Source organism: Ovis canadensis, chromosome 12 (assembly GCF_042477335.2).
Source record: "Ovis canadensis isolate MfBH-ARS-UI-01 breed Bighorn chromosome 12, ARS-UI_OviCan_v2, whole genome shotgun sequence".
NCBI lineage: Eukaryota > Metazoa > Chordata > Mammalia > Artiodactyla > Bovidae > Ovis > Ovis canadensis.
Window position 1 is genome coordinate 43,040,444 of NC_091256.1, and position 13,296 is coordinate 43,053,739.

A 13,296-nucleotide genomic window follows, 5' to 3' on the forward strand; every position below is an offset into this window, starting at 1 on the left:
AGTTGGAGCTCCCAGAGCTTGCCATAAGCTATAGGCCTTCAGAAAAGAAGACTCTGCTGGGACTCATGTTGGGAGAACCTGTGTGTGCTAGAAGTGTTGGGGTGGGAGATGGGAGCAGGGAGATGGGAGCATGAAGATGGAGAGGATTCCACAGTAGTGGTGCCAGCGCCTCTCGAGCACCTGCTTTGTGTCAGCCACGGCTTTAGGGTCCGACATGCCCTGTCTCTTTGCTCCTCACAATGGATGATAGCGTGAGTTAGGTGGGAACAGCAGCTCCATGCTCTGATGAGACAGCTGAGGTTGAGAGAGTTTCCATGCCTTACTCAAGCCACGTTGCTAACTCTGAATCAGGTCTGAATGACCCCAAAGGTAATGCTCTTAACCATGCTAATTCTGTCTCTTTTAGATCTGTTGTCCCTTCTTGCTCTTCCTAACTTTGGGGACTCCAGATCTCTGGTGCTATTCTGAGTATGTGGATTAGGACAAGGTGGGCCTGAGAAGCCTGCTTCTGCTGGGCTCCAGGCCATGGGGAGTGCTGCAGCCTCTGGCCAGCGTTGGGTCCAGAAGATCTGCGGAGGGACCTGGAGGAAACCCCCTCAAAGTGCCTTAACAGAGCGTGCCCTGGACTCTCCGCAGGACCCTAGTAGGGTAGCAAGTGAAAATACAGAAACCCTGTTAAGTTTGCATTTCAGGTAAATAATTCTTTAATAGACATATAGCCTATGCAATATTTAGGATACACTTATTCTAAAACACTGTTGATCTGAAATTCAAATTTAAAAAAATAATTTTATTTTATTTTAACCAATTAATTTATTTTTGGCTGTGCTGGGTCTTTGTTGCTGCATGCAGACTTTCTCTAGTTGCAATGAGCAGGGGCTACTCTCTAGCTGCTGTGCACGGGCTTCTCATCTTGGTGGCTTCTCTTATTGCAGAGCACGGGTTCTAGGCTCTAGGCATGTGGGCCTCAGTAGTTGCAGCACGAAGGCTCAGTAGTTGTGCTGCGTGGGCTTTAGCTGCCCCGTGGCATGTGAAATCTTCCCAGACCAGGAATCGAACCCATGTCCCCTGCATTGGCAGCAGATTCTTATCCACTGCACACCACCAGGGAAGTCCTGAAATTCAAATTTAACTAAGCATCCTATATTTTATCTGGCAACTCTAGACTCAGTGTCCTCTAGGACTGAGTAGCTGTGTAGATGACAGGTATCTAAAAATTCCAAATTCTAAGCCAGGCCTGAGGCTCTGTTTGAGGCTGCCCAGACTTTCCATGTGGCCTGGGCACACAGGGGCCTCAGGGCAGTGGCAGATGGATGGGCATCCACACAGTGAAACTTACAAGGAGGAGCCTGTGCACAGAGGTATGCCAAGGTGCCAAGCCTGTGCCAAGGTGATCCTTCCTGGCAGAATAGAATGACCGAGGAACAAGAAGGGGATTTGAGACAGAATAAAATAGGAGGCAAACCCAGTCAGCTAGCATGTTAGTTTGCTAGTGTTGCCATAACGAAACATCATAGATCAGGTGGCTAAACAATAGAAATTGATTTTCTCACAGTTCTGGAGGCTGGAAGTCCAAAATCAAGGTGTTGGCAGGTTTGGTTTCTTATGCAGCCTCTCTCCTTGGCTAGTAGGAGGCCACTTTCTTCCTGTGTCTTCACATGGTCTTCCGTGAGTGTCTGTGTCCTAAGCATCATATGAGGACATCAGTCATATTGGATTACTGCTCATCATCACCACCTCATTGTAACTTAATTACCTATTTGGACTCTGTCTTCAAATATAATCACATTCTGAGGTTCTAGGGATTCAGACTTCAATATATGAACTTTGGTGGTGGTGGGGTACACAATTCAGTTCATAACAGCCAGAAAAAGATTCCAGAAGCATGTGAGTTGGCTTGTGAAGGGAAATGGCTCTGTCACGGTGCCCTGGGGACCTTGTACACATCCACATAGGACACAGGCCAGGCTTGACTTGTTGCTGAATCTAAATCTTGGCAGAACACTCTGTAATCTTCCTGGAGCGTGAGGGCATGCAAGGCTTGTAAGGAGCAGCAAGGCCATTTTCTACTTGCCTCCTTTCTTCCTAGGAGGCTGCTGTGAGACAGTTTCTTATCCCCTCTCAGGTTCCCATGATGCATGAGATTTTCTGCCTTGTCCTCCGGCTCTTGGGCCCAGTTGCAGCCTGTAAACTAGCTGCAGCATGGCATCGGCTTCTCAGCAACAGGGTGTGCTTTGCAGTCACCTGGCCCTTCTGTTCCAATGCTGCCCTGTGTACGGTTGTGGGGAGCTGGTGTCCCTGGCTGCTCTTCCTTGCACTGTACATGCAAACAATCTGAATTGGGGCTTGTTTCATTACCACTTGTATCATCTAGGACTTACCTTGTGCTCACTCTTTGGTTCTGGTGGCAGGAAGCACAGACGGCCTGAATACAAGAAAGAGGCATCCATGGAGAGTTGGGGAAGAGCAACCAAAACATAAAGCCGTTCTTAAAGGGAAATGGCTTGTGGGGTTTGGTTCTGTGTAGTCAGGCCAAGGTGAGAAGGACATTTACTATTAGGGTGTGCTCAGGGATGATGGGAATGGAAAGGCTCCTGTTGAGATGATTAGATTTTAAAGTTGCTAGAAGAAAAGGCTGAATAGCTGAGGTTGTTGGTTGTTTTTTTTTTTTTCCCCTCCTCCTGTTTTGTGTTTTCTTTTTTAATCTAAAGGCCACACAAGTATTAAATGTTGACCCTTAATTATTAACTGTGGACATTTTTGATGATAAATGTACCAGAAGAAGGAATGCTATACTGGTAGGGTGAATAGTTGAAAGCTCAATAGCAGCAGTCATTTACTATCCTGGGTTCAAAGAATCTGGGGTTCAAATCATAGCTCCTTAGTTTACAAGTTATGTTATCTCAGGTAAATGATTTTACCTCTCCAAGCTTTAGTTTTCTCAATCAGCAAAGTGGGAATCCTTCATTTGGGAACCACTTTGAATTGTTGTGAGGATTGTATAAATAACTGACTTATTGAACACTTAACATGTGCCTAGTGCTTTATGTATTTTATCTCATTTAATTCTCACAACAACTCCCAGAGAGGTAGCATTGTTATTATGTCAGTTTTACAAATGAATAAACTGCGGCACTGAGGTTAAGTAACATGCCCAAAGTTAAAGCTAGTAACTGTGAGAGCCAGAATTCAAACTCAAGCAGACTCACTCCTAAGCCTGCTCATTTGTCAGTGGGCTACAAAACAAACCGGGAAAATTATGCAAAATATTATTAGAGTGCTTAGCACATATAAGCATGATACATGGTAGCCATTATTTTAGCTTTTTCTTACTTGAATTTAACGAAATTAACAAGTGCAAAAATGTATACAAAGAAGCAGGAAAAAATGTTTTCTTTTTTGTATTCGTGTTTTTCAAAAATTCCTTAAAAATCTTACATGTGCCATCAGAAAAAATTACTGGGGAAAAAGAAAAAAAAATCAGTGATAATCCTACAAGGAAAGAGATGTTTAGGTAAGGCCAGATGAAGAAAATCAGGTTTTGAGAGTTTTCCAGAAACTCTGGTTCTCTGCTGGCTGAAAAATATAGCACACTTGAAACCAGTCCACAAACTATTAGAAGCCTCCAGGGCAATAGGTGCGTGGGACTGATTTCTAAGAGACCAGTGAAGGCTGTGCAGCGGCAAATGTGGCTCTGGACCTCAGGAACCTCCTAGGGCCCTTCTGGCCTGTTTGAGGCCCTGCCTGAAGATCACTCCACAGCAAACTCGGCCGGCTTATTGGTGGGTGGAGAAACCATGTGGGACTCTGGATCCTGGGATAGGGTTCGTGCTGGGTACCCTGAGAGCATGCCTCAACCGGGCATTGTGCGGTCAGCGTTCGGGTCCCCTTGGTAACGTCTACTGGAGAAGGCCATTGGGCGCACCCGGGAAGGGGCAGAAAGGACTCGAGCGGCCCTGTCGCGTCCTAAGGCTGCTGTCTAGCCGCCCGGCTCCATCTCAGACCGTGGCCCCAGTCCGACGCGCTCGCAGGGGAGGCCCGGGCCCGGCATGGCGGACGCGCGGCCCAGCTGCACCCGGCGCGGCGGTGTGCGGCACGGGCTGCTGAAGAGGGTGGCGCCGCTCAAGCGGGACGGCCCGCGGCGCACCGAGCTCGAGGCGGCGGGGCGGCGCGCGGCCGGCGACGGCGGCTCCTGCTCTGGCTGCTGGTGCTGGCGGCGGCTCTTCCGGCGGGATGCGGCCAGCGGCCCGCGCAGGAAGAAGGCGCGGTACGAAGCGAAGCCCGGGCCAGCGGCCCAGGAGCGCGGCCGCTGGGGCCCCGCGAGCCTGCGGAAGCTGCTGCAGAGGCTGGTGGCGTGGAGGCGGCACTACCTGCGGGCGAAGGTAGTGGTGCTAGAGGCCGGAGATCCCGCTGCTGGGGCTGGACCGCGCGCAGGCCCGCGACTAGGCCGCGGCCGCCTGGAACCCTGCCCCGCCTCCTGCATCCAGAGCTTTCATTTTGTTTAGTAAAGGCAAGATATGAAGATAAACTCTGTTCCATTTGAATGAAAGACGGCTGGCTTTTTTTTTTTTTTTTGGCGGGGATGGTGGGAGGCCATGCATTTGAAACCAAGGTTTTAGTGATGTGAACCGGCTTTATTCTCCTTCTCTGGGGACTGGGGCCTTGATAAAGTAACGGATCAGGAGGTGGTCGCCGCGGAGGCCCCGGGATCCCTCTGGTCCCAGCATATTTTCTGGCGGTTGCTACCAGGCAAAGAAGAGCTGGGAAAGGAAGCGGGGACTCATCTTTCCCTGAACACCCCAGAAAAAGGTGGGAGGGGCAGTGGTCTTCAACTGGAGGCAGGCCCTCTGGAATTAAAACATTTTTGTTTTTCTTTTAAAGAGGGATGTTCGAAGTCTTCACCTTACACTACCAAGAGCAAATCCTGCTTTGATTTTTCGTTTACAGGCGTTTATGAACCCGTGTAAACCAACATTAGGGCCAAGGCCTGAGGGCTAATGCGGGAGTTTGAAAACGTGCTGGAGATCAAAGTGCAAACGGATAGGAGTTCGGGAGATTCCTGAATGTGTCTTTAACTTCTTCCTCTTCCTTGTCAATAAAAACTTGCTGATGATACTCTTTATCTCCAGGCCTGCGAGGATGATAGTAAAAGATTAGAAGTGAAAGTGCACGAAGTACCCTAAAAGAGCTGTATGCAGGCAAGGTCTTCATTAAACTGGTATAATTGTCTCTCCCTAGGCTACTCCCAGACCACTACTGACCCTGCTGTCCTCCCTTCCTGCCCCACCTGGCCAAAGCAACTTCAGACAGACTAGACACACTGAGCAGTGGGCCTTCAGGTTCTTCACTTGACGTTCCTAATGTTGTTGGGGAGCTCCTGAGGCCTTCCAGGGGTCTCCCCGTGCCCTTGACCTAGAAAGTCATCTTCGGGGAAGCGGGCATGGAGGACCATCCCTTGTTCAGTTCATTTCTGTGGTAAGGAAGGAATAAGGACTCGGGAGTCGGGAACCTAGGAAACTGAGAACAGCAGAAAAAAGCAAGGCGAAGGCCAGAAAGCTGGGACCAGGAAGGGAGGTCCTACAGGACACAGTTCTCTGTGATTGAGGTTAGGTGTATTTTGTACTTCTCCTATTTTTTTTAAAATTCCTAGCATTGTCCAGACAGCTTCGATTATTCTATAGGGTTGGGATAGGGGAATGCATTTTCAACAGAAAAGCCATTAAGCTTCATAGTCAACATCCATCCTTATAAGGAAACCAGTCTGGCTATCTTACCTTATAGCTGATTGAACCAGGGATCTCAAGATGCCTGAATTACAAACTGTTCCGTAGGGAGCAGCCCAGTGGAATCTTCGTTGCTTGGAGCGGTTGAAACTAAGAGACCATAAAAGGAGAAGCTATTTAAAGAATATCAAACTACTGAATCCTCAAATACCAAAACAGAGGTGCTGTTGAATAATGTGAAAGAAATTCCAACTATTAAAGATTTTAAAATTTAAAAAATAAAAAACTAAAAAAAAAAAAAAGAAATTCCAACTGTTGAATGTTTCCTGGGTTTGTTTATTTCAGAGAGGAAAGAGTCAAACTAAAGCAGAGTTAATTTTCTCTGATCCTTAATTTGAATGTAGTTGTGCCTTTTTGTTTTGACTGACAGGCCATGGCCTCTACAATACATCTAAGGAAATTAGTCTAGGCTGTGCCTGGGTCTGTGTGGACATATTTCCACTAACTCACACATGTGTGCATACACACACTCATCTCAGCTCTGTGTATAAGCACATGGCATAATGTAAATGTTTATCTTAGAGAATTTGTTCAATCTTCTCGTTCTGTCCACACAAAACCTCACATTTTTGGTAGTGCTGTCTGCCTGTGATGGTTCCTCCTGACCATTGATTATAATGAATTCCTCCTAGGCCAAGAGAGTGGTAGTTTCTACCACTCTGGGCTACTATACCAGCCAGTATGTACGCGCTTGCTAAGTCACTTCAGTTCTGTCTGACTCTTTGTGACTCCACGAACTGTGGTCTACCAGGCTCCTCTGTCCATGGGATTCTCCAGGCAAGAATACTGGAGTTGGTTGCCATGCCCTCCTCTACGAGATCTTCCCCATCCAGGGATTGAACCCTTGTCTCCTGCATCTCCTGCATTGGGAGGAGGATTCTTTACCACTAGTGCCACTTGGGAAGCCCCATACCAGTGGGTATCTCCTGCCAAAGCCCATCTTCAGCAGAAACATGGCCTTTGGGTGTGGATGCTACATCAGGGTGCTGGGGCAGAATGCCTGCTGGCGGTTTCTTCTCCCACTTCCCCTGGAATTTTAGAGTATTTCCTGGTGACAGTGTTAACTTCTGATCCTCTGGGGCTGGAGAAGTATCAGCTTGTGATTTGTTCTTCCTCCTATATCCATTTTCCTTTGAATCGAAAACCAACACAAAGAAATGCAGCCCCTCATTATTCAGCCACTTTTGGTTGAGTGTTTTCTGGTGCAGATATTCCAGAAGCATGTCTCTTGGCCACAGGAGGTAGGTCAGGTTGGGTCTTAAGTTAAACTCTTTTCATTGCCTCTTGCCAAGGTTTCTCTAACCCCAGATTTCTGTAAGGTAGCTCTGCCTCAGGCCACTTCAAGGGGAAACATGTTTGCTGTAAAGATCCAGGAGACCACAGACCTTGAGGTAGTTCTGGGACAGGCTTGTCCCCCTGCATCTCTTGAGCCCTCTCTTGGGGAAGAGTTTTTATAGGCAGAATTTGGGGTGAGGGCTGCAGGGTATGTGACTTTCTTCTGATTGGTTGATGGAGAGGTAATGGTGTTCCAGGAATCTGGTACTCACCCCAAAGTTACCATCCTCCACCAGGGTGAGGGCCTTGGTTCCTGTAGAACTCAAAGATATATTGTCATATACACCATGACATATCAATATATCTCTTGAGGAACTAGGACTGGGCTTTATTGCCACATAATTGTTTGCTAACTGCCTTTCCTTTGTTTTTGCATTCCTTCACTTCCTTAATTAGTAACTGTTTGAATCTGCCCTTTGGAATTACGGGAAGGTCTATGAGACTGAAGTCTTTTTCAAAGTTTTTACAAATGAGAAACGGGGGTATATTGTAAGGCTTTTGTATCGGGAGGGCCTCACAGAGTCCTACTTGGTTTTAGAGACTGTTCAAGAGAGAGCTTAAAACGCTTTACCCTCTGAAAGAGAAGGGAGGGAGGCTGTTGATTTGGGTTACCAGTGAGGAGCTCAAGAGGAGGAGCCTCAGCTCACTAATAGGACAACCTGCTCAGCGTGCCAGGCTTTGCTCTGCCAGGGGTCTCCAAAGGATATATAGAGGCCCAGGTTTAGGCATGTGACGTAGACTTCTCCCACCAAGGGAGTTGTTTGTTGTTGCTTAGTTGCCAAGTTGAGTCCGACTCTTTGCAACCCCATGGACTGTAGCCTACCAGGCACCTCTGTCCATGGGATTCTACAGGCAAGAATACTGGAGTGGGTTGCCATGCTCTTCTCCAAGGGATCTTCCCAGCCCAGGGATCTAACCCGCGTTTCCTGCTTGGCAGGTGGATTCTTTATCACTGAGCCACCTCGGAAGCCAAGGAGAGAAGTAAGATTTAAGATGCCTCTCCGCGCCCCCCATCCGATTTATATGGGAACAGGTAGAATTGCTTTATCTACATTTGTGTGTGTGTGTGCACCCACGCTAAGTTGCTTCAGTTGTGTTTGAGTCTGCAACATTACGGACTGTAGCCTGCCAGGCTCCTACTGGAGTGGGTTGCCATACCCTTCCCTAGTGGACTTTCCCAACTCAGGGATCGAACCCATGTCACAATACTATGTTCCCGACAACTACTATGTGACTTGAATCATTTAAAAAATACTTCTAGTTGTGGTAAAATAGACATGAAGTTTATTATCTTGAGGCAGAGCTAGATGGGCCCCAGGTTGAACAACTGCAGTTTGTCCTCTGTGGACAGATACTTCAAGATGAAGGAAGAACTGATCTCTTCCCAGATAAAGAGACCTCATATTTCTCATTCTTGAGATTGAGGAGACCTTCCTGATGACACGTGTGCAGAAAGGCTCCTCAGGGGTCAAAAAGGAAGGGAGTGCCACCCCAGAGGTGATGTCAACCTACCCATAGGCCTTTTCTCAACCCAGGGATTCAACCTGTATTTCCTGCACTGCAGGCCCAAGAATACTGGAGTAGGTTGCCATTTCCTGCTCCAGGGGCGTCTTCCTGACCTAGGGATTGAACCTAGGTCTCCCATATTGCAGGCAGATTCTTTACCATCTGAGCCACCAGGGACGCCATAGGGCCTTTCACTAGAATCCATCTTGGCTAAGAGATGCTCGCGCGCACAGGGGAGGACTCTGAGATAAACCAAATATGGACTCAGTGCAAGATGACTGGCCAGAGGAAACCTGGAAGAAATGCCTCACATAAGTGATTCAAACGACCACAAGGGTGCAACTCTGAGTCTGCCCATGTCAATGTACTCTTTTTCCTCCTAGAAACACTTGTTTCACAACATTCTGTCTCTTTGTGGAAAGAAATGCTTTTTTACAAAGCTAACAGGCCATGACCTTGTCACTGGCCCTCGTGGTCCAGTGGCTGGGATTCAGTGTTCTCACTGCCGTGGCCTGACTTCAGCCTCTGGCCTGGGAACCAAAGTCCTGCTTCAAGTGGCTGCAGGTTGAGCCTGCCCGAGATCAATCTGAACCATGTGGTGTTAAGCACATTCACATCACTGTGTAACCATCAACACCATCCATCTCTAGAACCCTTTTCATCTTGCGAAACTGAAGCTCTGCCTCCCTTAAACAACAACTTTCCATTCTCCCCTTGAAAGCTGGCAGGATTCCTGCTGGGCCTTCCCAGGTACAAAAGCTTCTCCATGTCCCTTGTTTCTTGTTTGCAGAAAGAAGGAATTCGTCTCCTAGGCTTTCCCTGAGTTCCAAAGAGCAGGCACCAGCAGTTACTAATTGGGGAAGTGAGGGAAAGCAGAAACTAAGGAAAAACAATTAAACAAGAAGAGTAATGACAGGGACTTCCCTGGTAGTCCAGTGGCTAAGACTCCACACTCCTAAAGTAAGGGACCTTGGTTTGACCCCTGGTCATGGAACTAGATCCCCCATGCCACAGCTAAAGATCCAGCATGCTGCAACGAAGATCGAGATCCCGAATGATGCAACTAAGACCTGGCACAGCCGAATAAATAAATAATTTTTTTTAAAGAGTAATGACAATATTTTAATGATAAAAGAGAGTCCTGTTTGCTATGTAACAATCTGACGTACCTGCAGGGTTGTTCTGTGTTAACTAAGACCCTACCCAGCAGGAGCATGCTGAGCATTAGTGCTAGATCTCAGACTGGTTGGAACCAGAAGGCTAATGATTAAGATTCCTGAAACATCATCCTGTTACCTCAACACCAATCAATCAAAGAAAGTCGTGCACCCTGCAGCCCTCACCACAAGCGCTGCCTTAAATACTCTTCCCTGAAAGCCATCGGGAGGTTCAGATCTTTGGGGCATAAACTGTTCCTTCTTGCTTGGTACCTGCAATACACACTATACCGTCCTTCACCACAACCTGGCGTCAGTAAATTGACTGCTGCATGGTAAGCGAGCAGATCAAAGTTCAGTTCAGTTACACACTCCCTCCCAAACTCTTGCAACTATGGTTCTACTTTCTGTGTCTATGCATTTGACCAGGTATCATATTTAGAATATTCTAGGTATGTTCTAAAAAAGGAATCACACAGTATTTGTCTTTTTGTGCTTGGCTTATTTCACTTAGCATAAAGTCCTTTAGGTTCCATGTTGTAGCATATATCAGAATTTCCTTCTTTTCTAAAACTGAATAATATTACAACGATATATACATACCACATTTTGCTTATCTGTCAAGGACACTTGGGTTTCTTCCACCTTTGGCTATGGTGAATAATGCTGCTATGAACATGGATGTACAAATACCACTTTAAGACCCTGCTTTCAATTTTTTGGGTACATATCTGGGAGTGGAATTGCTGAATCATATTCCATGTTTAAGTTTTTGAGGAATAACCATACTGTTTTCTATAGTGGCTGAATTGTTTTACCTTCCCACCAAGAATTGGAGCATCAGTGTTCCAGTTTCTTGAATTCCTCACCACTCGTTAGTGAAAGAGTACATAAAGCGTGGATTAGGTTAAACTGGTTCTGATTCCTTCAAGCACATTGTTGACTAATCAAACCTGTAGTTATCTTACAGATACAGCACTGTCCATGAGCAAGAGGGGACCCATGTTTCTAGGATGACCCCAGAAGCAAGAATCTTCAATCTATGGAATTTAGAGAATAGAACTGTTCTATTTAGAACTGTTGTCTAACCACAGCCACATTCTAGAATTCCTTCAATAAGGAAAACCCAGCCTCCGAGCAGCCCGAGTATTCTGCTTAACATATATACAGACTGGTTAGAGACTGATCAATCAGCTTCTGCCCCAACCCCTTATCTTCTGCCCCAACCTTGGATTAGAGAGACAGATTTGAGCCTTGCTTCTTGCTTCCTTGCCAGTCAGTCTTGCAACAAAACTTGTTCTTTTCTCAAAAGTTGGTATCGTAGTGTTGGCTTCAATGTACGAGGGGCAGCAAGCCCTTGTTCGGTAATATTTTCTGTTTTCCTGTTTGCTTTTTTTTGACTGTAGCTATCCTAATGGGTGTAAGGGAGAATTTGATTATGCTTTTGGTTTCCATTTCCCTCATGATTGGTGATGTTGCACATCTTTTCATGTGTTTATTGTTTATTTACAAATCTTTAAATCTTTTTTTGGAAAAAAGTCTATTCTAGCTCTCTGCCCATTGTTTAATTGAGTTTTTTTCCTTCAATTGTAGGAGTTCTTTTACTAGATATATATGCATACATACACATATATATTACTATATACTTTTACTATATATTATATCTCTATATATAAAATTTGAGAATATTTTCTCCCATGCTGCAGGTCGCCTTTCCACTCTATTGATTTGTGTTCTTTGATGCACAGAAGTCTAAGATTTTGGTGTAGTCCAATTTATTTCTTTCTTTTCTTGCTTGTGCTTTTGTTGTCATACCCAAGAAATCATTGCCAAAGCAAGTGTTTTCTTCTATGAACTTTACAGTTTTAGCTCATATGTGTAGGTCTCTGGTCTGTTTTAAATTAATTAAATTTTAAAAATTATTTTAACTTTTTGGTTATTCTGGGTCTTGTTACCATGCAGGCTTTTCTCTAGCTGTGGTGAGCGGGGGCTGCTCTCTAGCTGTGACGTGTGGGCTGCTCATTGCAGGGGTTTCTCTTGTGGAGCACAGGCTCTAGCCGGTGGGCTTCAGTGGTTGTGGCCCGTGTGCCCGGAAGTTGTGGCTCCAGGGCTCTAGAGCTCGGGCTCAGTAGTTGTGGCACACAGGCTTAGTTGCTCCTTGGCCTGTGGGAACTTCTTGGTCCAGGGATCAAACTGGTTTCTCCTGCATTAACAGGCAAATTCTTTACCACTGAGCCACCAGGGAAGCCCAAGAATAACATTATTAATTGAAAGTTTACCACTTGCCATGGCTCACGTTAGGGTTTACTCTTGTGTTCATCCTATGGATTTTGACAATTATATGACATCATGGAAAAGACGAAACTATAGACACAGTAAAAAGATCAATGGTTGTCAGGAGCTTGGTTGGGAAGAGGGAAGAAGGGATGACTAGGCAAACCACAGAGGGTTTTTAGGGCAGTGAAACTACTCTAAAGATATTATAATGGGCTCCATCAGTCTGTTGACTTAGACAACTGGGAGGTGATGCCCAGGTAATCACCTAGGGAATCTGTGTTTTAAGCTTCCCAGGAGATTCTTTGGCCTGCAACTTGGGGAGCACCTTGGAGGCATGGGAGTTGTGGGGGAGGCCTCGGTGGGTCATTGGCTCACCTCTTTTCTCTCCAGGCCCACCTCCTGGGTCAGGCTGGCCTTTTCCTGAGCCTATGTTGAAGCTCAACAAACTATGGAAAATTCTTAAAGAGGTGGAGTATCAGACCACCTTACCTGTCTCCTGAGAAACCTGTATGCAGGACAAGAAGCAACAGTTAGAACCAGACATGGAACAACAGACTGGTTCAAAATTGGAAAAGGGGTTCTCAAGGCTGTATATTGTTACCTTGCTTATTTAACTGCCATCCAGAGTACACCATGTGAAATGCCAGGCTGGAATTTAGATTTCCAGGAAAAATATCAGCAACCTCAGATATTTAGATGATACCACTCTAATGGTAGAGTCTTCTGAGGAGAATGAAAAAGTTGGCTTAAAGCTCAACATTAAAAAAACTAAGATTGTGTGTCTGGTCCAATCATTTCACGGCAAATAGACGGGGAAAAATTGGAAACAGTGACAGACTTTATTTTCTTGGGCTCCAAAATCACTGCAGATGGTGACTGCAGCCATGAAATTAAAAGATGCTTTGCTCCTTGGAAGAAAAACTGTGACAAAACCTAGACAGCATATTAAAAAGCAGAGACATCACTTTGTTGACAGAAGTCCATATGGCCAAAGCTGTGGTTTTTCCAGGAGTCATGTATGGTTGTGAGAGTTGGACCATAAAGAAGGCTGAGAGATGAAGAATTGATGCTTTTGAACTGTGGTGCTGGAGAAGACTCTTAAGAGTCCCTTGGACAACAAGGAGATCAAACTAGTCAATCCTGAAGGGAATCAACCCTGACTATTCATTGGAAGGACTGATGTTGAAGCTCCAGTAGTTTGGCCTACGAAGATCCAGCTTATTGGAAAAGACCCTGAT

General features: G+C 45.9%; 1 protein-coding gene across 1 annotated transcript; it reads left to right on the plus strand.

Moving 5' to 3' along the window:
* The first annotated feature begins 4,049 nt into the window (after positions 1 to 4,049).
* On the plus strand, positions 4,050 to 4,549 carry C12H1orf202 (chromosome 12 C1orf202 homolog). Its single transcript, XM_069544372.1, has one exon. It carries the CDS (start codon positions 4,050 to 4,052, stop codon positions 4,503 to 4,505), a length of 456 nt encoding a protein of 151 aa, XP_069400473.1. The 3' UTR covers positions 4,506 to 4,549.
* The last annotated feature ends 8,747 nt before the right edge of the window (positions 4,550 to 13,296 follow it).